The sequence below is a fragment of the Rhamphochromis sp. 'chilingali' genome, assembly GCF_963969265.1.
Source record: "Rhamphochromis sp. 'chilingali' genome assembly, chromosome: 18".
In the NCBI taxonomy this organism is placed as follows: domain Eukaryota; kingdom Metazoa; phylum Chordata; class Actinopteri; order Cichliformes; family Cichlidae; genus Rhamphochromis; species Rhamphochromis sp. 'chilingali'.
The window spans coordinates 35037608-35064148 of record NC_137945.1 but is presented as its reverse complement, the minus strand read 5'-3'; the positions used below and the strand labels follow the sequence as shown (position 1 = coordinate 35064148).

The following is a 26541-nucleotide window of genomic DNA, read 5'->3' as shown; positions in this document are numbered from 1 at the left end:
TTTTGCAGTTAATAAATATTCAAGTTTGAATAGATCTGCTTAGAGTCATATTAGTATCTACTTGGCCCATTGTTCATGTCTATATCCCAACCCGTTCTCACTCCCGACGCGTAAAATAATGACGATTTGTCACGTCCCTTAACTTCTCATGCTGACGCCTAAGGTACCCTTCCACGTTTTTATGTGACGCTGTGGGTTGTCAATTCATTCCAATATGAACCCGCTCGCAGCGATCAGAGACGCTTCGAGCAGAGGCTCCAGCCATCCATTTACTCCAATAATAACCCCGTCACGGCGAAACATGACGCCGTGAAGCACAATCTAACTGGAGAACCGGGGACCATCTCCGCGAACGGGTTTTTCTCCCTAATTTAATGCTTTCTTTTAATGACATCGTTAACATTTCTCAACAAAAACACGTGAAAGTATCACTGATAATTTAACAATAAAATCACTTCATGTTGTGGCCATCACACAGTGTTTTCCAAACTGATTCACGATCTGAAAGTGCGCAGATTTAACATATACATAATCCTTCGTTAGGTTTATTATTTTCATTTCACACGTAAAACACATTTATAGATTCATTCACCACTCCTGCTAGTTTTGGATGCGCTCGGCTCCAACCAATCAGACCAATTTACACAGACGCACTAATCCCGTAACTGCACACTACCCATAATCCTCAACCACCGTCGCTATGGAAATGAAGATAACAACAGCTTGGTGCTACCCGTTATTCCTTTATTTACTCTAAAATAATAACCAGCGATAATACGAAATTAAACTGGCCCAGTGTTTAATTATGTAATTAAAAAATGCAAATTGTAGTATTTTATTTTTTACAAATTGCAATATTTATCTACAGCGCGCCTTTAGCGACACGTCAACAGATCTTAAGCAAGGCGATTGGATGGTTTTTACTGCAATGCATCTTGGGAGTCGTAGTAAATGTATCTTTCAACTCACGGTCCTGCAGCGAAGTTTTCGACTGGACACGAGGCAGATCCTAGCTAAGTAAGTTGTGATAAACTGTGGGTAATTTGCATGTTCACTGAAATATTAATTTCAGTGATATTAAACTGATATTAAACTTGAAATGTTTTCACAGAGCAGTCTGTGTACCAAGAGAACTACTTCTGCAAAAGTTTATTTAAATTTTTTTGTGATGTATTCTCATGTGTAAGACACTTGCTTGGCCACCCAGCTAATGTTAGTACTGCTCTATTTTAGCAATGTATCTTTTCTGTAATCAATTCAGGGTTTTTTTTTAACCCTATTCACGTAATTAACTCAATATTAATGACTTTAATCTCGTAATTGATTTTTTTTTCTAAATATGGTGTAATACTGCCTCGTAATATAAGTTATTTCTTTGGTCATAAATTATTTTTGTAATCGTTTCACCAAAACAGACCTGAAATAATCCCTACATGTTCCATTTTCATTTGCAGAAATGACAAAGCCAAAAACCAAACCATGCCCTTCCTGTCAGGCCCCAAACACCTGCAACAGGAAGACATGCAGTGGATGCCTGGGCAGCCTGAACCTAAAGGAGGGATTGAAAAAGAAACAAGAACAGTTTAAAAACAGTAACTGGGCTGCTTCTGTTAAAAACAACAGAAATGCGAGCAGGGTGGTTAATTCAGCCCAGTTGTCAGTAAGTTTAAAAGTTCTGATCTAATAAGTGGTTGGTCTGCTAGACAATTCTTTATTAATCACAGTTGTCAATGTTTTCTTGTATATCATGAAGTAAGAAACTAACAAGACATGTATATACACATAAAATATTAATTTATAAAAGAGCATAAATAAAAAAGTTATTCACATCAGAATAACATCATCACACTAAAGACATCCAACTAGAAAAAACTTGTTAAAAACTATTTTTATTCAAGCTACTTCTGATTTTTAATTTAATCGGCTATTAACTGAGAGACAAAACATTTCAAGATGGATTTTATCATACATTTACAGGTTTGGTCACCATAAATACTTTTTAACTATCGACAACAATAAAACAACAAAGATGTGAAACTTAAAGGTTTGTTATACATCAATTTGCTTACATGAAAGACTGGCTGCATGTTTTTCTTTGTTGTTCTTGCAGGTTTCAAAGCTACATGCCCTGGGCTACCAACCAATTCTGTTTCTTGGACAGTTTGACCGTAAGGGCCGTATAGTAGGGGACGTGATCACTCAGATCGAACCAGCGGAAGGTGCTGCACGTGACATCCTCATGAAGATGAGGAAGCTTTATGAACACCTTCTGAGAAGTAAGATATGCTTTGTCCATTATCTGTAACCAGGTGTCCTTATCAGGTAGCCTATCCTAGCTGTCTTTGGGTGATACTCATGGTACACCCTAGATAAGAAGGCAGATCATCACGGGGTACATAGAGACAAACAAGATGGTGAGGATGAGGATAGTTAACAGTCACCAGCTATTCTGTTCTACTCTACTCTATTCTGTTCTGTTCTATTCTATTATTCAGCCAAGGTTCAGACCAGTAACCTTCTTGCTGTGAGGTGACAGCTGCCCTACATGTCCTGTTGCTAACATGAAAATAGTGTTATATCTGCCTTATTACCTCCCCATGTGTCGGTCACATCACCAAAGCTAGCCATACTGAACCTCTGGTGTTACCCACCTGAACAATTTTGTATGTGTGTGTGTATAGTATGGTCTTTCACACTCATGTATATACAAATGTAATTTTAAAAATCTTCACGAAAACCAGACCTGATAATTCTCTTCGAGACTTTCTAGTATAACAAATGTTATAATGTTACCAATATGAACACCAAGATTCTTAAATAATTTATATACTTCTTAAGAGGTTACCTGATTACCTCCCTGAGGTAGTTAGCATCACCATTGTACAAAACTCCTAAGTCACAGTACTAGCTTGAAGTGTCAAATGTTATTCACTACAAAGTCAGGAAAGTAGTGTCATCAGAGGAAAAAGTCATTATCTATCTGGATTTATAGTCACACTCATTAATTTATTAATGTACAATGTAGAAAAGCACTACAGATGTCACACTACCCTAGAGGGCACTTGTACTGAATTATTTGGGTCAGTGAGTGTGCAAGATGACTTATTTGATGCCAATATTTACCAGTTGTATCTTTAGTAAAAACTTAACTGAAAACATGCAAATCACTACTTATTATGTGTTTATGTGCACTGTACATTTTTTCAACCCATTTTAATGAATGTTTAATATTTAAAATTTTTCAGAATTACAAGCTTCACCTCCTGCTAAAAGTTCTACACCAGCAGCTGGACCATCCTCTGCTGACAGTGTCGATGCTGGACCAGTCCCAGACCCAGAGGCTCTAAACGAGGAATTTATTCTTCATTTAGAGCCTGTACCAACATCTTCCCTCTGTCAGCCTCCTGCATCCTCCTCTTCATCTCTGCTTCCTCCTGCATCCTCCTCTCCATCTCTGCTTCCTCCTGCATATTCCTCTCTGTCTCTGCTTCCTCCTGCATCCTCCTCTCCATCTCTGCTTCCTCCTGCATATTCCTCTCTGTCTCTGCTTCCTCCTGCATCCTCCTCTCCATCTCTGCTTCCTCCTGCATCCTCCTCTCCATCTCTGCTTCCTCCTGCATCCTCCTCTCCATCTCTGCTTCCTCCTGCATCCTCCTCTTCATCTCTGCTTTCTCCTGCATCCTCCTCTCCATCTCTGCTTCCTCCTGCATCCTCCTCTCCATCTCTGCTTCCTCCTGCATCCTCCTCTCCATCTCTGCTTCCTCCTGCATCTTCCTCTTCATCTCTGCTTTCTCCTGCATCCTCCTCTCCATCTCCACATCCTGCATCTCCCTCAATTTCTACGGTGTACACCTCGGATGTCCCAAACAAAAAAAAGGACAAGGAAAGGTTAGACGTTATGGTATTGTAAATGTACGAAACATATGACATGTTCGTTAAGTTTGTTAAGATTTCTTTTTCTTAATTTTTGCATTTTTTCCAGTTTTACAGAACTCATGTAAATATTTCATTTGTTATTTTTCAGAATGCCGAAAACACCGTACACAGAAGATTTTCAAATATGAAGAGATAGTAGACAGGAGAGTTGTAAATGTAAGTAATTTAGCCTGCTGTTGTGCAGATTTGTTTGCGTCTTTGGACTTCCCGGATTTGAACTGTGCCTGACTGAATATCCATAAGCTTTTGTATTTGATGAATCTACACTAATTCAGCCACTGAGTCAGGATTTCACTCCAAATAGGACATTAAATAAGAACAGACCACCTGATACGACCTGGTCGTGCTGCCTTCCTGATGTTTACGTTCTTTAAAGTCCTCCTGACATCATGCTCAGAAGGAGTGATTGATGTGGAGGTGCTCCTTCCCATTCAGTAACATCTGCTTCAGTTAGTTTTGCTTGTGAGCCACAATGTAAGCAGTGTTGCTTTGCTGACATGCACTCGATGCTGGCAGTACAAGCATTGTAGTGGTTCTTATGTTTTTGTAAACTAATTGTATAATATATTGAGCCATTCAATAGTACACAAATGTTTATAAGCTCCTTTTTGTATGCAACTTGCATGTCTTTCTTAATTAATTGTTTGTTTATATCATGTTTTTCAGGAAAAAGAAGAAGTTAAAGTCAAGTGGAAGCCTTGCTCAACATGGTATGTAGTAACAACTTTGTTGGACGGGAACAGACATTCATATTGTTGATAAATAGTTATCAACTCAATTTGAATTCATGTATTTGGACTAAAGTAAATTGGGAGCTTTTAGCTGTCAAGCTGCTCTTCTGTGAGGAGCTTGATAGCTGTCCACCTCCAAAGTCCATTATGAGTTTTGGAGGTGGACATGGTCAACACTTTTAAGAGTAGGCATAAGACTTTACTTCTTTATAGAGCTTATAGTTAGGGCTGGTTCAGCTCAGCCCTTAGTTATGCTGTAATAGGACCAGACTGCTGGGGGTTAGTGTCCCCCCCCCCCCCCCCCCCCCCCCCCTCTGTCTCTTTCAGGGTTATGCAGGCTCAGTATTGGTTGGAGATGCAGTCACGTCTCCTTTTACTGAAAACTCTCCCCCTCTCCCTCACCACCATCTGTAAACATACATGTCTCAGTAATGCAGTTCATGCATGTTACTAACTAAACTTCTTCCCTGGAGTTTCTGTGCTCTCTCATCCAGCAGGTTCCAATGGATCGTGGCTGCTGCTGTGGTCCTGCTTGACATCTACTACATATATTAATACTCTCTGACTTGATTTGATTAATTTATATTACAATGAAGGTGTATAAAGCATGACATGAATATAGAAGATATTTCATCCTAAAAAATTGTCATATGTCACAACCTAAATTGTCCTATTTTGTGTGTGGTTGTCGTTGTTGTTTGTTATGTTTTTCTCCTGACAGTGGCAAAGTGTGGGATGACACATGGGAACCTGCGCAGTTTTACACACAGTAAACCAGGCACCACAGGTCACAGAGATCACACAGTTCACAGCTTGCAGTTCAGCATAAAAGTTCAAAATAAAATATTTACTATACATTTCAACCAGTGTCAGTGTCTGTTTCACTCTCTAATTGTGGCTTAAGTACCTAACATATTCATGAATCTGATCGATCAATAATATCTTCCCTGCACTCGACATCTCATAGTTTTACATATCAGCCAACATTATTGTCTACATCCTCATAAATATAGAAGTGACTTGCTTATTATAACATATTACAAGGTAAAGTAATACTGCACTGCACGTATAGTAAGTAACACCTACTGTGTATGGGAGCCTAAAGCAAAGTTAACTGCACCAGTACCAGCTTCAGAACATATTGTATATTATATGTTTCTACCTTTTTGTAATATGTCATGTTTAGATGCAGTGACAATTGCACATTTGGAGTTGTGGTCATACGTGATCTTTATATACAGGGTATTAAAAAAAATTGACATTTTTTGCTATTTTTCTTGTTTGTTTGCACAATATTATTGTGTACATATTACATATGTAACATTATTGTTAATATTATTATTAGATATCAAAGATACAATTTGATTGAGGGTTTTCCTGTCATAATTTCAATAAAAATGCAATTACACACGTAAACAATAGGATCAAAATAAACTTTTAAAAAGTCTGTTGATCAAATGCTGATTTTCAAAACATTCTAGAGGAAAACAGAGATAAAATAATCTGAACAGTAACAGTGATTGTGGATGATGATGGAGGCTTCAATGGATTATTCTGTTTCAATCAATAGGTTCGTATCTATGACAATAATTTGATAAGTTTAACAGGTTGGTTTAGGCCTGGCAATACAGCAAATATTCACAAACTTTTGTTTTTGAAGAATGTTTATCTTTTTTGGGATGAAGCTATCTGGCAAAATGAGACAACCCTTTTAACCTCATCTTTATGTCTTTTTTGTGGCTATGATACTGGATTTTGGTTTGATGCATATGCAGGTTACAGCTGGGGAATGGCAGTATGTTGTGGATTGATTTGGCATGTTCAACCACTGTTACACCAAACTCTCTCACTTATAACATGATAAAGGCCTCTTACTCAGTGTCATGGATTTTCTATACTTTTGGGGACACAGGGCCAAAGTCTGAGGCAATAAGTCAGATCAAAGAAGGCAATGATTCTAAAATGGGAGTTTACTTATGTCATTATATATATCCAGGAATATGTGCCAGAGGATAGTTGTCATGAAATCAATATTAAATCAAAGTATTCCTTAATTACCACAGCTGACACGAGTTCTCCATAGCTGCCTGCTGTCTCAGGATCTGTCTCCAAAAAGGACCAGGGAGCGCTAACATGTTATGTTCTAAAATGATGAAGAAAATGTACATTAAACATAATATAAACTTACTGAGTGAAGTAATGTCAAGAGGATTCCTTTAGCTCCTATTGGGCTGGTTCCTTGATCAATGCAATACAGAATCATTAATCTGGTTTTATGTAATGTCCTCAAAACATGTCAAAATGAGGCTCACTAGTCTGTGTGGCCTCCACATGCCTGTATGACCTCCCTACAACACCTGGGCATGCTCCTGATGAAGTGGCAGATGCTCTCCTGATGGATCTCCTCCCAGACTCCAGGACTAAAGCATCTGCCCACTCATGGACATTTTGTGGTGCAGTTGGTGGATGGAGCGAGACATAATGTCCCAGTTGTCCTCAATTGGATTCAGTTCTGGGGAATGGGCGGGCCAGTCCACAGCATCAATGCCTTCGTCTTGCAGGAACTGCTGACACACTCCAGCCACATGAGGTCTAGGATTGTCTTGCATTAGGAGGAACCCGGGGCCAACCGCACCAGCATATGGTCTCACAAGGGGTCTGAGGATCTCATCTCAGTACCTAATGGCAGTCAGGCTACCTCTGCCGAACACATGGAGGGCTGTGCAGCTCCCCAAAGAAATGCCACCCCACACCAAAACTGACCCACTGCCAAACTCATGCTGGAGGATGTTGCAGGAAGCAGAAGGTTCTCCACGGCGTCTCCAGACTGTCACAAGTGCTCAGTGTGAACCTGCTTTCATCTGTGAGGAGCACAGGGCGCCAGTGGCAAAGTCGCCAATCTTTGTGTTGTCTGGCAAATGCCAAACATCCGGCACTGTGTTGGGCTGTAAGCACAACCCCACCTGTGGACGTCGGGCCCTCATACCACCCTCATGGAGTCCATTTCTGACCGTTTGAGCAGACGTGCACATTTGTGGCCTGCTGGAGGTCATTTTGCACAGCTCTGGCCTTTCTTTCCTACCCCACAGTACCTTCCCTTACCATTTGTTTCATACTCTTTTACTTCTTCTTTGATGACGGTTGTCTTTCTAGATAAGCAATTTCATTTGCTCTGGGGCGAGTCAATGGCTCGGGTGCATTCTGGGACTGTCAGTTCACCAGTGTGCTGGCATGCTTCTTAACAAACACACCACTACAGCAAACATCTCAATTGTACTTGTTGATTTCTTCGACAAAACACTGAACAAAAAATTTACTTGTGAGTGTGCTGCCTGGTGCTTTTAAATTTTGTGATAATTTGAGCAGCCCAGAAAGCATCCCATAAATTAAATTATGTTATCGTATCTGAACATGTACACTAGTCATTAAATTAGATGGGAAATAATGATTCAGGGTAAACAACTGCACCAAGGAAATTCCATTTTTCTTATCAAAATGTAAAATGTCTGTTGAAAAATCACATTGAACAGAGATGTGATTAACTTTTTATTTTACCAAACATAACATCAATGATGACACAATCAGTCTTCATCAGAAGTGCTCAAATCACTCTCAGTGGCATCGTCTGGAATGTCCTCCTCCTCCTCCGAGTCCATTTCCAGGAGTGGTTGGTGGCTGAGGATTCTCTTGTACACGTCCTTTACTTTGAGCATTTCAGCTTTCAGTTCACTTTGTTTTTTTAAAACCAGGCTACATAGTCCCTTCTGTGCATCCTCCGACATGCCAACAAAGGAGGCTGTAAAAAGAACAAAACAAATAAATGAGAAAAGTAAAAAAAACAAACAAAAAAAAACCTCACCTCATAAACACAAGGAATTAGGATGCTGTAATTAAACATTTTTTTAAAAGGGAGAAGGCAGTGTTAGCTAGCAATCTAGATATAGGTAAAAGATCCAGTAAGACTTTAGCATCTGCTCTTATTTTCAATCGATTCATCAAAAAATTAATAAATAAATAAAGTGCTTACAGTCTGAGGAGATTGTCCCCAACACCACAGAACGCATTCGCAACACTGTCCAGTGATGCCGCATCTCCCTGCAAAGGATCATCTCCTCCTCTCTCAGGCGCCTCACAGCCATCACCTTCTCAAAGACCTTTCTCTTTGTCCGGAGGTCAGCAGCAGCTACAGTTTAACAACATCAGATGGGAAAACATAGTAGCATATTATGATTCAAGAACAAAACATTCAACTACTGCTCAGATACTGGGAGTTTGTTTAAAAAGGATATTTATAAATCAAGAGCTTACGTTCACTTGTGCTCTGCCAGGGCCAAATATCGGTCTGCATGAGGGCATCACTGGATACGATTTGCTTTGTTGGTTCAGCGAGCTTGTTGTAGTCGTCAACAGCAGCCGCCAAGCGTTTCTTCTCAACTAAGATGACCTTGCGAATTCTGTGTCGCCTCTTGTTGCTATCTGTAAATAATCATAAAAAATTCACACCTTCACATAATGTATATAGTTTCATTTTAATCTACACTCATCAATTTGTTTGCTAGAACAAATCACATCCAGCTCAAACAAACCTGGATCTGATTTGATTCTGTTTACAAAGTAGCTGCACAAGCTGTACAAACTGAGCATCAAACCGTCCGTTTCAAAGAAACCATTTTGTCTGTAAAGACTTTGTGTTCGCACTCTGATGATGACGACAAGCTCCTCTATTCGTGCCTGCAACGCTCCAAGGCTGCCATCAGTTTGATCACTTTCTAAGTGAGAGGAATATTAATCAGAGCACAGGATGAGTAACAGTCACCAAACTACAGTGGACTCTGTAATCACTGACTTGATGACATTCATTATAAGACATCTGGAGCCTTCATGTGCTGCTATCTCATGATAATCATGAGATAACAAGTATGTTGGTGTTCAGGTTTATAAAACCAACTAGTACGACATCATTTCAACCCAGGTTCTATCCAATTTGATGAAACGCAACAACTCTGCCATAAATTTGCTTTTACAAGGCTTATTTTTCATTGTTTGTTGACACTGTCAGAAAGATCTTAACTCTAAGTTCTTTAATGAGGCCATGGTGGGTCCTATTGTTATACATGAGTGCATTATATTGAGACTCACCTTCAGCCCATTTCTGCACATCGGCCACCCATTGCTGCAGTGTGTCGTCATCCACACCCAGCTCATTTCTGGTCGCATTCAGGCTCTCCACTTGTTCTCTAAGGATCCTTATGATCTAAGAATGCATTCATAAATGTCATTCATATTGACATTAAAAGAGTACTGGTGTTTTCCCCCCATTACCACACACATTAAAATGGGTGTTGAAAAAATGACCTTTAGATATCGCTGGCTCAAAGTGCGGCCCAGTTGTTCCATTTTCCTTTTGTTCCACCCCAAAGCCAGGAGGGTCAGCATGTCTGTTCGCCCTGCATTTCAGTTAGTATACAAATTAGAATTAATGAGCAGGAGACTGAGTGGAATCTCAGACACGGACACACACCTGCTTTAGACATGTACTTCGTTGTGATGGCCGCCCTAGACAGGAAACTGTTTACTTGTTCCACCTCTTCTCCAACTGTTGAACCGGCCCCATCCTGAAACGCACCTCCCCATTTGATCTATAGAAAGGAGGTCACAATACATGACTGCTGAATTCATTCAACCTTATAACAAAATGTCTCAAACTAATCCAAAACTACAAGCTGCAGTATACCTCGCATTTCCAAGTGTGAGCCTTTGCATGCATGACGGAGAGAAAAGGACGCATTGACAAGAGGTTCCTCAGCTCAGGGCACTGCTGAGCCACCTTGGTTAAATAGGGGAAATATTTACAGGCCACATCGGAGCAAAGGAACGTAATACAGTGGGGCAAAAAAGTATTTAGTCAGCCACCGATTGTGCAAGTTCCCCCACCTAAAATGATGACAGCGGTCAGTAATTTGCACCAGAGGTACACTTCAACTGTGAGAGACAGAATGTGAAAAAAAAATCCATGAATCCACATGGTAGGATTTGTAAAGAATTTATTCGTAAATCAGGGTGGAAAATAAGTATTTGGTCAATAACAAAAATACAACTCAATACTTTGTAACATAACCTTTGTTGGCAATAACAGAGGTCAAACGTTTACTATAGGTCTTTACCAGGTTTGCACACACAGTAGCTGGTATTTTGGCCCATTCCTCCATGCAGATCTTCTCGAGAGCAGTGATGTTTTGGGGCAGTCGCCGAGCAACACGGACTTTCAACTCCCGCCACGGATTTTCTATGGGGTTGAGGTCTGGAGACTGGCTAGGCCACTCCAGGACTTTCAAATGCTTCTTACGGAGCCACTCCTTTGTTGCCCGGGCGGTGTGTTTTGGATCATTGTCATGTTGGAAGACCCAGCCTCGTTTCATCTTCAAAGTTCTCACTGATGGAAGGAGGTTTTGGCTCAAAATCTCACGATACATGGCCCCATTCATTCTGTCCTTAACACGGATCAGTCGTCCTGTCCCCTTGGCAGAAAAACAGCCCCATAGCATGATGTTTCCACCCCCATGCTTCACAGTAGGTATGGTGTTCTTGGGATGCAACTCAGTATTCTTCTTCCTCCAAACACGACGAGTTGAGTTTATACCAAAAAGTTCTACTTTGGTTTCATCTGACCACATGACATTCTCCCAATCCTCTGCTGTATCATCCATGTGCTCTCTGGCAAACTTCAGACGGGCCTGGACATGCACTGGCTTCAGCAGCGGAACACGTCTGGCACTGCGGGATTTGATTCCCTGCCGTTGTAGTGTGTTACTGATGGTGACCTTTGTTACTTTGGTCCCAGCTCTCTGCAGGTCATTCACCAGGTCCCCCCGTGTGGTTCTGGGATCTTTGCTCACCGTTCTCATGATCATTTTGACCCCACGGGATGAGATCTTGCGTGGAGCCCCAGATCGAGGGAGATTATCAGTGGTCTTGTATGTCTTCCATTTTCTGATGATTGCTCCCACAGTTGATTTTTTCACACCAAGCTGCTTGCCTATTGTAGATTCACTCTTCCCAGTCTGGTGCAGGTCTACAATACTTTTCCTGGTGTCCTTCGAAAGCTCTTTGGTCTTGGCCATGGCGGAGTTTGGAGTCTGACTGTTTGAGGCTGTGGACAGGTGTCTTTTATACAGATGATGAGTTCAAACAGGTGCCATTCATACAGGTAACGAGTGGGGGACAGAAAAGCTTCTTACAGAAGACGTTACAGGTCTGTGAGAGCCAGAGATTTTCCTTGTTTGAGGTGACCAAATACTTATTTTCCACCCTAATTTACGAATAAATTCTTTACAAATCCTACCATGTGAATTCATGGATTTTTTTTTTCACATTCTGTCTCTCACAGTTGAAGTGTACCTCTGGTGCAAATTACTGACCTCTGTCATCATTTTAGGTGAGGAAACTTGCACAATCGGTGGCTGACTAAATACTTTTTTGCCCCACTGTATGTCCTGGGACGTTAGCTGCCAACTTCCTCTGGAGAAAAAGGGGGTAAGCAAAGATCTCCCCTCGAAACATGTTCAATGCAGCTAAGAGGACTCCGTGGCGACAAACAGCTATTTCCATGCCCTCCTCATCCAACTTCCCAGTGGACTTTTTGGACGACTCCTTTGCTGCAGTCCAAGATGAAGATCCGCACAACCCTTTCCCCGGGACCTATACACTCAAAGATTTTAACATAAAAGATATGACATGATTAAGCCCTATCAGGGACAAACTTTTTAAAACAAATGCATAACAATTAGCTGAATTAGCCTCGAGTCACACAAGACCTCATATCTCCCCAGGACAGCACTGATAACACAAAATAAAAATCATGTTGTTTTTTTTAAATACACATGGTGACAAAATTAAGTACACATTAAGATAAAGTAAAGTAAATAGTATTACGACAACACCAAGAGAAAAATAAAAAAAAATATCGACCCATCCATATATGTCCACACACACACACACACACACACACACACACACACACACACACACACACACACACACACACACACACACACACACACGTATGTGTATATGGTTACGGCATTAACGTCATTTTAACAAGATTAACGCTAACAGCACTAATATATATATGTGTATCTTACATGATTTGTGTGTCTCTAGATGTATTTCACAAACTCAGCAACTTCCTCATCTTTTTCAATGAAGACACCTTCAAAATTCCCCTGCTCTGAAGTGCTGAACGAACACAGTGACAGTTGTTTGAAAAGAAACATTAAAATACATTTTTCTACAAATCCATATTTGACTTATGTACACAATGCATAACGTACCTTGCATTAGACTGAAAGCGATAAAGCTTGCGGTTTCCATCAACTGAGACGGCAAGCATGTCTGGAGTGCAGGCAGGGCAGCTAAAGCATGGCTCCTTGCACATCCTGTCCACCTCAAACTTTACAGCACTCCACTCCAAGAAACTTTTACTGAAGGCATCAGCTGATATTCGGCCATTCTTTTACATAGAGGACATACAACAGAATATTCAAGGACAGTCATCATAAACATTGATTTGCACAATTTCCTTAAACTTAGCAAATTTAGAAACTCACCCTTCCAAAATGGGCTGTTCGTTCATCCAGCATTTTGACAAATGCCTTAAGTGACATCCCTGGTGCAGCCTTCTTAATGTCATAGAAAGACTGAAAGACATCCATTGAAAACAGGGTGCAGAAATTTAAGGTGCCAGGCCAATATCCACTACCCAGGATGTCCTTAACTAACTTAACTGTCCTTAACATTAGGCCACAGCTGGTGCAGCTCACCACTGGCAGTGCAAGGTTATAACGGCCTTTAGAAAGGATAAGGATAAATTCAGTCATGGCTCAAAGCATTCATTTTTTTCATGTTGTTTTCAAATCGGTCTGGTAAATCCAAATGACCTTTGACAGGTTCCCACATATACTGCGGGCCGAGAGTAATTAAAACCAAGATAGCAATGCACAATTTGCAATAAAACCTCCAAACACATCTATTGTGTATGTAGTGTGTGACAAAAGGGCAACTTACCATTTATGGTTACAAGAGCCACAATTGCACCGGGTGAAACCTCAACGTTACCTGCTGGGCAGTCACACACATGGTCTGGCCTTTGCACAGGCAACAGCCGAACTAACATTAAAACACACAATATATATAAAAAGAATTAGAAATTAACTGATACACAATAAATATACAATAACAGCACCCACTCATACTCATACATAGCAAGAAATGCATAAGACTTAAAAACTGTACCTATTGGCTTGTGAAACTCTGATGAAGGCTGCAAAAACCCTCCTGTTACTGCCTCTCTGTTGTGCAGGACAAAGCGTGTGTGAACTGCAATATCACAGTCAGCACAAAGGAATGGAAGAGGCAGGCAGTCCAGACACCTCACAACTACTTGTTTGCCACACTGACACACACGGTGTGACTGTGGATCCAGAGTAGCTAACATATTGTCTATAAGACAAGGCCTGGCCTCTTTCCACTTTTGCGAGGACACCATATTTCTGATCGCCCAGTGAGTAGCAGCTGACTCAGACGACATCTCACAAGTCATGGCTGTGTCCTCTTCTCCATCCTCCAACAACTGAAGGAGCTCCTGACGAAGTTCCATACACTAACAGAAAAAAAATAAAGAAAGGAAGAAACTCTTCCACAAAGTGAAAAACACTCTAGGCAGTATGTTTCTTAGGACTCCACAAAAGCCCTGCATAACTCAACTATAACAACAAATATAAAAGTAAACAGAAATCACAATATATACAAGAAGGTAAAGTACCTTTTGTTGGGTTGACACTGGCAACATAACTAGGTTCTTCACGTGGACATTGATGCTGCTCTCTGGACACTGGGGGGGGGGGGGGGGGGGGGGGGGGGGGAATGAAGAATATTTACTTACTGAAATTCTTTGGTGAAAACAAGTTGTGAGATAAAATCAATGGTTGTGTGAACACTGACCACGTGGCATGCAACTAGTACTTCGACTGGTTGATGGTCTTTGAGGAATAAAATCTCCCTGTCTGTCACGTGTTTTCCAGCGCACTGGTCTTGGCTGAGGTTCACTCTGTGCATCATTCTACGCAATTAACAAGGAAAAAAGGGAACACCTAAAATACAGTCTATGGTTAAAGCAAAGATTATCAAACATCTTAAGTTAACCAACTTAATTTGACATAAACTTTAAAAAAAATTCAAATAACATAACGTTTACTCCGTACAAAATATTAGACAAGCGTGTTCCCTCTTTAACAACTGTTTCCACTAAAAATGTTACCTGCATATCTTGAAGGAGTTCGTCAGCAGCCTGAAGCTCTTCCTCCAGCTCGGGATCCTCTAAATCACTCATTTTCAAGCTAAAGAGGAAAGAGATTTTTGCAGAACTCAGTGACATAAACACATAACTAACGCAATTCAAATGATTTTCAGTCTTGGCGCTCCGGTTAATGTTAGCAATTAACGTTAGCATCATCAGTTTGTAAAGAGCTAGCAGAACTCTTAGCGCAAAAACTGCTTTACGCACCATGTGAGGGTATTTTGCAGCACACAAGTCCTTTAACGTTTGTAATAGATTTAATCCATCATCGTTGGATTAAATGGCTAATGCTGCAGTAGCCACGTGTAGTCGTTACCTAGCAAGCATGCTGACGGTAGCTGTAGCCATTTTTAAATACATTACACCGTTTCCGAGATCAGTCACCTCTGTTTGTTTGAAGCTTTTATGAAAAAACAAACTTTGAAACACACATCAAGGTATTACTTTAAATATATGTATTTTTTACATACCTGCATTAGAATCAATCAGTTCCGCCTCATTTTCTTATTCTTATAAATGGGTCTCTCCGTTCTCCCATCAGGCTTTGCTTACACAGGTTGCGTCTGATTGGCTGGAGCCGAGCGCGTCCAAAACTAACAGGAGTGGTGAATGAATCTATAAATGTGTTTTACGTGTGAAATGAAAATAATAAACCTAACAAAGGATTATGTATACGTTAAATCTGCGCACTTTCAGATCGTGAATCAGTTTGGAAAACACTGTGTGATGGCCACAACATGAAGCGATTTTATTGTTGAATTATCAGTGATACTTTCGTGTTTTTGTTGAGAAATGTTAACGATGTCATTAAAAGAAAGCATTAAATTAGGGAGAAAAACCCGTTCGCGGAGAGGGTCCGCGGTTCTCCAGTTAGATTGTGCTTCACGGCGTCATGTTTCGCCGTGACGGGGTTATTATTGGAGTAAATGGATGGCTGGAGCCTCTGCTCGAAGCGTCTCTGATCGCCGCGAGCGGGTTCATATTGGAATGAATTGACAACCCACAGCGTCACATAAAAACGTGGAAGGGTACCTTAGGCGTCAGCATGAGAAGTTAAGGGACGTGACAAATCGTCATTATTTTACGCGTCGGGAGTGAGAACGGGTTGCTTTTTCCTTACAGATAAATGTCGGCTTGATGACCATTAAAAAGGGTGGTTTGAAGCCATACCGTGGAAAAACTATTTTCCTAACAACAGACCCTGACGTTACTGCCACAAGTCTGCTCAATCAAGCTGTTAAAAAAATGAAGGCCTGGGGCTCGGTCACTCAGGCACAGCTGGCTGCCGGCGGAGCTCACGGGCGCGTCACTGCAACTCCCCCTGGCTTCTGCTCCGCGGCTGCTGAGTGAGCCCTCATCTGGGACTCTCCTCAGCTCTTTCTGGGACAGTGGCGCGGCTGCCCCTCTGTTGGTCTTCCTTGGTCTCTTGTGTTCTGGGGGCCTCTGGATGTCTGGAGTTTTGATCTCCTCCATACCTGCTTCATACCCTGGAGGACGGGGCTGTGGCTCCCCACACTCCCTAGCAGATCGTTACATGGAGAAACCTTTGGAATGCAAGCATGCTGATCCACACAGGTGTACACACGGGTATTCACAGACGCGGACTACAGCTTTCTTGGCTGCTGCCTCAAAGCACATTGTGCGCTGTCTATCTTGCGTGCTGCACAATATCGTTTATTACTTAGTATCTACTGATATTTACTGCTAGCTAGTTTATTGTGATGGTGCCGTTTTTTTTATTATGTTGCTCTTTGTTGTTTGCTTTCTCTTCTGTTTTTTTTTCTCCATACAGGTGACCCAGGTGTTTTGTTTTTTTTGTTTGTTTGTTTTTTTCTTTCTTCCACCCCTTCTCACCGTCTCTTCTCCCCTTTGGTTTTCTTTCTCTCCCTCTCTTTCTTTCATTCTTTCTCCCTGTCCTATCCCCCAGTCATGTCTGTCCCGTTTGTAGGAACTGAAAATAAAATAAATTCATAATTATAATAAAGGTCAATCAAATGGACCAATATGGCAAGGCCATGATGATCCACTTGGTAAAATAAATCCGCTTGGCATCTTTCTTGGCCTTAAGACAACAATTCTGATGGCTAAAGATCCAAACGGGACACAAAAAAAAAAAAAAAAATGAAGGACTTTAACAAAGATCTAAAAGATGGACCTTTCCTTCTTCTGTATCCGGATGGCACTGAGGTCATTACTGTCCCTGGAACACAAAGACCATTTGCACTTGAGGCTTATAAGGCTGAAGTTGGCAAGCCTTATCAAAGAATCACTGTTTTCATCTGCTTGAAGAGTGACTTTGAAGATGGTAAGCTGCTAATGTTTGTTTGGATTTTGACACAGATTCCCTTAGTTTCAACAACTGCTAATTTTGAAATTGTGAAATGTTAACATTATGCATAAAGCACCCAAGTCAATAGCATACCTACATTAAAATGGTGAATGGCCTGTATTTGATATAGCACCTTCTAGGGTTCTACAACCCCCAAGGACACTTCACAACAAAAGCAGTCATTCACCCACACACATTCACACACTGCTGGTGATTAGCTACAATGTGGACACAACTGTCCTGGGACTCACTGACTGAAGCAAGGCTGCTGTACACAGATGCCACCTATCCCTCCCACTACCACCACCTGGCATGGAGGGTGAAGTGTCTTGCCCAAGGACACAACAACTGCGACAGACTGAGCAGGGCTCAAACCTTCAACCTTTTGATTACAGGGCGGGCTTTTAACTCCTCTGCCACCATTGCTCCCTAAATTAGCTTGTATATGTTATGTTTCTTCCTGGAAACATGAAATTCAGCCATTTTTGGATCTACTGAGTCATGAGTTTTCAATGCTAACTTTATGCCTTTCGTATTAATCTATTATTGATGATCAAATAAAGTTTCATACATTAGTATGAATTTAGTTAGCTTAGCTTGATTTGTTTTCATGTTTTGTAGTTGGAGAAAACTCAGAGTTGTCTGACTCTGACCCAGAGATTGTTATTAAAAGGCCCTCTGAGTTTGATCTTGCTGATACACTGGTAAGTACAATTTAACATTTTTTATAGAGTTTTCTTGTTGTTTAGCCACCACCATTTGCCTCAGTTCAGTAAAACAGTTAATAGTTATATGTGAAATACATTTTGTGTGTGTGTGTGTGTGCGTGCTTGCGTGCGTGTGTTTGTTTGTTTGTTTGTTTGTTTGTTTGTTTGTTTGTTTGTTTGTTTGTTTGTTTGTTTGTTTGTTTGTTTGTTTGTTTGTTTGTTTGTTTCAGCCATGGGAACTTCAACATGAAAGCAGTCCTTTACAGAAAGCGGCAGAATATGAGTAAGTGATATTTTAAGAACATGTAATCTTTTACTGTTTTTTGCCAACACTTTGTATTAATGAGATATACTCTTTTGTCAAGGTTCAAGGTTCTTTATTTGTCACATGCATAGTTATACAAGTATAACACACAGTCATTCATTCTGTATATGGTTTTTGGAACATGGACTACATAATACTTGTATTGCTTGTTTGTTAATCAAGATGCTTAAATATTTTCAAAGTGTCAATTAATATTTTCACAGTACACAACAATAATGCTTTTCTTTGTTCTCTAAGGAAGGGTGCTGGGGATCTTGTGCTTGCTAATGAAGTACAACAGGTAAAAAACTATTTTATTAGTAAAAGAGTGCAGCAGACAATCTCCACCGCCTTTACTTTGCAATTAGATAACGATTCACTGTTTGCTTATTACATTCATTGTTATTATACAATGCATTTCACATCCTCAATTTTCATACTATCAATAGTTTATAACATTCACCCCTTAAAGGTACAATAAGTCATACCGGTACATGAAATAATCACAAAGCAGTCTAATGTCTCAATCATGTTGGAAGGAAGGTTACATTGAAACTAACTGTGTATGACTCGTCTTTGTCATCTAGAATCTTCTGGCGCTGATCCGTAGCCATGAAACTCATGGAACGGGAGGAGGGAGAGTCACTCGTTTGTTTATAAAGATAGACTGCAGTACACAGATTTGACCACAGGATGTTCTTCTTATTTCATTCTTACTTACTTATTGTACCTTTAGATAATCTATTGGGATAGGGAACCTAAGGTACATCCATCTACTTCCGGACCATGGGTCCCCTACTGCTAAAAAAATAGGAGTCTATGAGCCAATAAAAATTATTTTCTGATCCCGTTTGATGTGTGCCATGGATTTAAAATATGATGTCCGTGAAGTATATAAACACATTTTGATGCCAAAAAGTGCTTAAGCGACAGGTGGCAAAGGTTATTTTAGGTTTTGTTTGAAAAGACGTGGCGAAATGTAAATGTTCGTCTCACAAAATTGACATCATTGAACCAGACACAGAGAAGAGGACAAGCTTAGTTTTGTTTAGCGAGCTTCAAATCCTTCTTCCAGGATGATGTGGAGAAAACCACTATAAATCTGGTCATGTGATAATTTGCAGTTATGCTGGGGGAGAAAAGCTTCTGAGGCGACGTCATATTTGCGACATCTGACTTGTAGTCATTTTAATGACGAATTTTTACAAGCTAACAAATCTCAAATTACATTACAGACATAGTCGAAACACAATTATTTATTATTTAAATTGAAGTACAACATATGTGTGATTCAGAGAGTAAGGCAAAGCAGACCAGAAAATAACTTTTATAGCTCCATTCACTTCCATTCATTTTTCTTTTGTTCAGGGACCCACGAGCAGACCAGAAGGGGAGGAGACTTAGGCTCCCTATATTAAAATAATTATCAATTGGTCAAATATGAATTTTCATTCATCCTCATTTCTGTATTTCCAGGTCATAGATTTGGAAGAAGAAAACGATACAGGCACTACTGAATGCCTCACTGTCGAGAGCTCCTGTTACAGGTGTGTTGTATCTTGAGTAATTATTCCAGAGGGTTGCACAAAATATATACACACAATTATTATAAATGTATGTAGTTTGACTCTTTTACATTTGATTCTTCAGAAAGAAAAATAGTAGAATCGTTCTATAAAACTGGAACTGCATGTTTATGCATTTGTCTTTTTGCATCTACACTTTGTGTACATGTTTTCACTCTGCAGAAACTACACACAGCTGTTTGAACCGATTGTGATTGATGATGAAGATCCTACTCCTAACGAAGCCAAAGCTGAGCCCCCAGAAGAACCTGTGTTAGTAATTTAAACATTTGAATCCAATTAACCGCCATCTTGTTCTGTACAAGACATCATGCAATCATGAGAGAAGTATATACACCCTTTTTTCTTAGAGACACCAATTTGCAGGCACATGAAATTATTGCAAATTTGGCACTGGAACTTGACCACAAGATGGTCAGCAGGTTCAATATATCAAGGTCAGCTGTATGGGATGGAGCTGTTAGAGGATTTCGACGCAGCACATACTCTGACAACTACGACATGTTCATCAAGTTTAATGATGATGCTGGCAGCTTTGAAGAAGGTTTGGATACAGGTGGCCTGGGGTGTGAATTCCTCACACTTCTTATGGGCAGTCTGACAAATCGCCCCATCTTTGATGGACCTCCAGAGAGCCGTTATCTTGTATATAATTCAAGAGGTGGATGTTTTCTCCGTAATTATTACAATGGAAATTTTAATAAAAATTGGCTTATTTTTTTCATTAGCATATTTAATAGCAATTAACCATGATAATTATGTGCCCTGTATAACAGCTGCCAGGCAAGATGAGTACTTTTTAGCAGGAAAGATGATCGCTGTATCCATTGTGCATGGGGGACCAGCACCACATTTCCTCTCCAAGAACCTGGTCAACCACATCACAGGGAATCAGAGTTTCAGCGCCACTGTAGAAGATGTGCAAGATGAGGAGATCACAAAAGTTCTACATCAGGTAGAAAATTACCTAGGCTCAGGGAATGGGTTTACTTAGAAGACACTTGGGGCCAGTTTAAAAGATTTAATCAGGATAAAAGTTATCCGGGTTGGATAATATCTTGAAAGTAGGTTCAAGGCAGATTCTGTAATCTGAAAGGACAGATTTCCACCTCCCAACAACACAAGTGAAATAACAAATTGATTATTTTTTTAATCCAATGTTTGAATGAATCGTAAAAGTAGTGAAAATTATTTTTGCTTTTCTTACAGTAAATCTTTTTTTTTTTTTTTTTTATAGGTCCTGAAAGCTGAATCAGAGGAGTCTTTGCATAATCTTATTTTGCAAAACAGCACAATCTTCCAAACTGCTGGATGCCTCAGAAACGTCAAGCCTTGTGAGAAACAAGCATTTGTGGAGGAGTACCTCAGATGGTACATCCTTGAAAGAAACCAAAGTGTCATTCATTGGTAAACTCATTACTCCTTTTAAATTCAGGATGGCCAGATGCTCATCACAGCAGCCACTGACATTTTCAGACCTTCAGATGTATATGAAAAAACTGATTCGGTAGCATCTGTGTGATCTGATGAACAACAAGTTAATTCCTGAGCCACTGTCGCACGCTATTAACCTTTTGACACTAGAACTCTAATTTAGTATACATTTATTGTTCACAATGACCCATAATAATCATAGTCATGCAACATGATTAATTTTTAGTTATTTATAAAAAGAGGTGATCCCTTGTTTGACACACTTGTTTATTCCAGTGTGAAAGCACTGATTTTTTTTTTAAAAGCTGAAATCCCAATGAGCTCTTCTTTTTTTGCTGTCACAGTTAATTTCTGAGCACTATGAATTGTTTTTGTGTATGCATTTGAAATCTGTCCAAATTTATAATGAAAGATCTAGTAGGTAAAGACATTTAAACACAATTTAGAAGACTGCAATAGTTATAGCTATAAACCAATTATTAGTTATTTGTCTATCCTTTGCAGATTTAAAGATGGACTGGAAAGTCTGAATTTTTTAAGTGCACTGCAAAAACATTCCAGTGTGCTGGCCCCACTCCTATGCTTCTCTGCCAAGGCCCTGACTGCTTCAGAACTGGAGAGCATGTTCAGACCAGATCTCAGCCCAGCAGGAAGCAACAAGCGGCATAAGGAGGTCCTAACACTTGGCTTTTGGGCAGATTATCTCCTTGATTGTGAAGGTTTGAATGGCCGTTTTTAATTGTTTATAGTTTTATGAAAGGAGAGGTAAGGAAATTAATTTTCTGTAATGTACTACAGTGTTTACTTTCTTCTTTCAGAGAAGGCAACAGCAGTGTGTCTGGAAGATTTGATGATGTTTGCCACAGGGCTGATGGCAGTTCCACCGGCAGGAATGACACCACCACCATGCATCCAGTTTTTAAGTGATTCGCCTTTTCCAGTTGCAAACACCTGTGCAAATACTCTGAAGCTACCCATCTGTGACTCATATGGCATCTTTAAGGCCAACATGGACTTTGGAATTCAAAATGCTCCAGGATTTGGATGTTCTTAAATCAGCAAGGTCATCAAGTTACAGTTACTGAGTTACCCTGTTAGGTTCAGCTGCCGTTGGCACACTACTTAACACATTCATGTGACAAGCAACTTCCATATTGTTAAACATTTAGTTGTTTTTTCTGAATATTGTGTATGTTGGAAAAGTGACAGAAATGCTGGACACTATTTGTAAATGGTTTTATTAAAGAAAATTTTAAATGTTTCCTTGTGGTTAAATGTTAATATTTAAATCCATGCCAGTTCCTGTATATTATGAACAATATTATATTCAATTTAGCAAGAGGGAAAGGAAACACTACTAACATTAAAAAATGAAGGAAAAACAGAAGGGCTGGAGCACTCAAGTAAGTCCAAAGGTTTTATTAGGTGCAAAAAAAGGAAAGAAACTAACGTTTCGACACCGTGTGTGTCTTCGTCAGAGTAACTCTGACAAATGTCATTACAAACTGAAGTTCAGTTGGTATCTAAAACCCAGCTATGTCCTTCAGGGCCAAATACAGTTCTGTGGCCGATTCCCAGTCTTGTGGCTGCTGCAGTGTGTTTTGTTGTACAACCTGTTGTAAATATTCCTCAATGTTTGGATCACCACACAATCCAACCAGTAGCCCCTCCTCGGGAAACACATCCAGTTCCCTCTCCTCAACAGCAAATCCACAGTCTCTTGAACCATATCTGCAAAATGAAAATAGAACAGTGAAGGATTTTTTGCTGACAATATGGAACTATATAAATCAACGCATGCAGTGACATGTTATAAACTGCTCTATCATACTTATGTGTAAAATTATGAATATATATTAACCAACTTAAGCAATAACAACACCTTGCATTTAGTTTGATGCAAAAGGTTAATTCATTTTGTTAAGAACTCAAATACCTGTGAGGCAAGAGAGAGTTTGTTTGGAATCCCCCCTGGACACGATGCAAGTCTGCTTGGCCGGATCCTGTGTTTGTTCCAGAGGTCCTTGCATTCATCCAGGTCTTTCTGTAGAACCCCTCTGAAGCAGAATCTCAGCAAGCATTGGTGTTCGTGGCTTCCATTAAGTTTCGAGAGTCTCTTAGGTCTCCAAACAAGTCCATCCAAAACTGAGACCTGGGTATATAATTAATATTTAAGAATCAATTTAGCTTTGTTCTTGGTCATTTTATAGGGTTTGTTACATTTTGGTCCTATTTAAAACATGCCACAAATGGATGTCAAACAAAGTAATGCATATTAGTTTTCCATAAATATTGAAGCGACCCTGCAGTAATGTTCTTGTTAAAAATGCCGTATTCTTTTCACTCTGTTCTGTGTGTTGATTGTGAGGAGTGGAGAGTTTGGTCTGAGTAGTTCATTTTGTATTGGCGTCGTTAAATCTAGGCAAGCATGCTCATTTCGGCACAACAGCTGACGGTGACCATTTTGAGTTCCTGCAATAAAGTGACGGCTGTTAACGTCTATCTCATCCAACTTTTCAACACGTCCAGCAGGACGCTACTCTATTTTCTTAAATGCATGTAAAAAAAAACGATCTGATCAGCTTTCACTGTAGCTTACACCTACCAGACACAAATGTACCCACCTTCCTCTTCTGAAATAAGACCACCATGACTCGATGCGCTGATTCCCAGTAGATGATCCATAACTGTGGCTTGACGATCCAGCATAATAGTCCGTGTGCGCGTGACGGAGGGTACACTGTATTGCTGCCATAGTCCCATTCTCAGTCCCGAAGTCTGTTCGTAATCTCATTGGTATCACACCAAGACTCTTTACACAGTTTATATAATTGTGAGCTATAACAGCCGGGTTGTTGTTTGTTGCTCCACACACAAGCCACATCAGTCTTCTTGAAAAGCCATCTATACATCCTGACAGGGCCAAGCCAAAGGGTTTCAGTTTATCATAGCCATCTACATGCCATATGTAATTGGGCCCCATGGAGTGATACGTGCGTCTTGTGAACCTCCTTCGAGTTCTCAAAGCGATTCCTTGAGGATTTAGTTGTCTCAACAGCCTCATAACTACATCACGCTTGACACGCAGCTTGTGTTTTTGTTTGAGAACTTGCCACATGGTCCGATATCCAAACAATTGTCCTGGTCCTCGAAGCTCGGCCAAAATGGCACGCCTCACCTCAGGAAGTGGAGAATAGTTGCCTCGTCTGTGCAGTCCAGATTCTTTTAAATGCGTTTTCAGTGTACGCATACTAATTGAGATGTCACGATTACACTTGAGCATATCCAGTATCACCTCGTATGTATGTCCTGAATCAAAATATTCTCGCATAGCGACAGCTATGTTTGGGTCACCGCTAATGTTCATGTTTGAAAAAAAATGTGCTACAGGCAGAGTAACTTCCGGTGAACAGCGCGGACGTCCAATCAGTGATGTCTCCTGTTGCCGACTGGTACCTACCCTTTCCGTTTTTTTTAATGTAATTGTGCTTCTCAATTTGTTTTTGTGATTCTTCTTTTGTTTTTGTGCTTCTCAATTTTGTTTTTGTGTTTCTTAATTTGATTTTGTGATTCTCAGTTTTGTTTTTGTGCTTCTCAGTTTTGTTTTTGTGCTTCTCAATTTTGTTTTTGTGTTTCTCAATTTTGTTGTTGTGTTTCTCAATTTTGTTGTTGTGTTTAGCAATTTGTTGGTGTGATTTGCACTTCAGGGCCACCGTACTAGGGGCCTCTGTAAATACATTTTTATTTATTCACCCCGCATAAAATGTAATAAATAAATTATAAAATACAAAAAACAACTATTTACATTTAAGCTTTTAACTATTTACATTTTCAGCTTTTTTCTTTTAAACAAATTTAAAGTGAAACAACACAAAACGCTGCAAACCACAACACAATTAAATATAAATTAAAATATGCAAAACAAAAAGAACATGCACATTCTCTGTCATATGGGCCGGGGATGATTTTTTGGGAGAGTGTTTTCCTGCTTTGAATTGCAACATTGGATTCACTGCATGAATAAACTTTCTGAATCCTTTATCATCTGCAACTTAAAATAGTTGTTGATGATTACTATACCTTTCTAATGTGACGTTGTTGTCCCTGGCTCTCTTTCTCTCTCTTTCCCTCCGGCTCTGTTCCTGTGCTACTGAGAGTGTAACTACTGCCCCTCCCCCCACTGCTCAGCACAAAGCACAAGGCTCGCGTGCTGAGTGAAGCGGAAAGAAAGTGCGAGAGAGAGGGCGAGAGAAAGAAAAAAAACCCGATGCCTCCCAATAAGGAGTCGGTTCGCGTCATTCACTTCAAAGAGCCGGCTCTGATGGACTTCCGGTGTCATGGTGGCGAGAGTAGCAGCATAAACAGGAGCTCCTGCATCGATAGCTAAAATAATCCGCAATTCAAGAATATAATTCATTAAAAGCGACTTTCCCTTTAAGAATAATGAGTGGAGATAAAAATAAGAAGGGACGAGCCCCAGGCCGAAGCTTAGAAACGCGACTTGAGAGTAAGACATATGAAACACGCTCCGAGCAAGAGGGCGAGAAGATGGCAGCGGAGGCCGCAACATCAGCGCTAGGCCCCCTCAGACAAGTGGTGAGTGAAGTAGTGGCGGAGGGCATGCAAGACCTTAAGGCAGAGATGAAGAAGGAGCTATCGCTCGTGAGAACAAGTTTGAAAGAGGACATGAAAGCCCAAATGAGCGAGTTAACACACGAGATAAATCAACAGGTTACCGCCGCCACAAGCAGGATCGAGGAGGCGGGGAAATGTCTGGAAGAAATGGAAAGAAACATGGTAGGGAAGGAGAAATGGGACATTGGAATGAGGGATGCCATTGTTCAGCTGCTGGATAACCAGAGGCAGCTCCAAGAGAAGGTTACGGATTTGGAGGGGCGCTCACGCCGTAATAACATATGGATATATGGCATCCCTGAGAAGATAGAAGGCACCTCCATGCTAAGGTATGTGGAAAGCATGATGATATCGGAGTTGGGGGACGATGTGGACTTGGGCAGCGAGAAGAACCTAGGGATAGAGAGAGCTCACCGGGCGCTGGGAGTGCAGCCGCCGTCGGGGGCGCCCCCTCGATCAACGGTGGTGCGCTTCTTAAAGTTCAATATTAAAGAACAAATCCTACGCGCTGCATGGAAGAAGCCT

General features: G+C 40.4%; 4 protein-coding genes across 5 annotated transcripts; 2 read left to right on the top strand and 2 right to left on the bottom strand.

The window, feature by feature from the left end:
* The first annotated feature begins 649 nt into the window (after positions 1 to 649).
* On the top strand, positions 650 to 4962 carry LOC308386414 (uncharacterized protein). Its single transcript, XM_080865919.1, has 6 exons — positions 650 to 1017; positions 1455 to 1660; positions 2111 to 2276; positions 3246 to 3888; positions 4025 to 4092; positions 4603 to 4962. The coding sequence occupies exons 2-5, from the start codon at positions 1457 to 1459 to the stop codon at positions 4062 to 4064; spliced, it is 1053 nt and encodes a 350-aa protein (XP_080722045.1). The 5' UTR covers positions 650 to 1017; positions 1455 to 1456; the 3' UTR covers positions 4065 to 4092; positions 4603 to 4962.
* Positions 4963 to 8216: 3254 nt separating this feature from the next.
* LOC308386157 (uncharacterized protein) lies at positions 8217 to 10543 on the bottom strand. Its single transcript, XM_080865478.1, has 8 exons — positions 10402 to 10543; positions 10189 to 10306; positions 10023 to 10114; positions 9807 to 9921; positions 9335 to 9436; positions 8976 to 9143; positions 8695 to 8850; positions 8217 to 8463 (listed from the first exon to the last, which is right to left on the bottom strand). The coding sequence occupies exons 1-8, from the start codon at positions 10453 to 10455 to the stop codon at positions 8249 to 8251; spliced, it is 1020 nt and encodes a 339-aa protein (XP_080721604.1). The 5' UTR covers positions 10456 to 10543; the 3' UTR covers positions 8217 to 8248.
* A 1609-nt stretch (positions 10544 to 12152) lies between these two features.
* Positions 12153 to 14245, bottom strand: LOC308386062 (uncharacterized protein). 2 transcript variants are annotated; one of them, XM_080865335.1, is made up of 6 exons: positions 13959 to 14245; positions 13731 to 13832; positions 13274 to 13512; positions 12998 to 13176; positions 12809 to 12902; positions 12153 to 12365 (listed from the first exon to the last, which is right to left on the bottom strand). In XM_080865335.1, exons 1-5 carry the CDS (start codon positions 14209 to 14211, stop codon positions 12824 to 12826), a joined length of 852 nt encoding a protein of 283 aa, XP_080721461.1. In that variant the 5' UTR covers positions 14212 to 14245; the 3' UTR covers positions 12153 to 12365; positions 12809 to 12823. The 2 variants fall into 2 exon arrangements, with proteins under 2 accessions (XP_080721461.1, XP_080721462.1); XM_080865336.1 differs by having other exon boundaries at positions 13782 to 13832.
* A 1641-nt stretch (positions 14246 to 15886) lies between these two features.
* On the top strand, positions 15887 to 22485 carry LOC308385915 (uncharacterized protein). Its single transcript, XM_080865108.1, has 10 exons — positions 15887 to 17326; positions 17972 to 18054; positions 18288 to 18340; positions 18620 to 18662; positions 19838 to 19908; positions 20110 to 20199; positions 20724 to 20902; positions 21185 to 21281; positions 21886 to 22100; positions 22200 to 22485. The coding sequence occupies exons 1-7, from the start codon at positions 17143 to 17145 to the stop codon at positions 20737 to 20739; spliced, it is 540 nt and encodes a 179-aa protein (XP_080721234.1). The 5' UTR covers positions 15887 to 17142; the 3' UTR covers positions 20740 to 20902; positions 21185 to 21281; positions 21886 to 22100; positions 22200 to 22485.
* The last annotated feature ends 4056 nt before the right edge of the window (positions 22486 to 26541 follow it).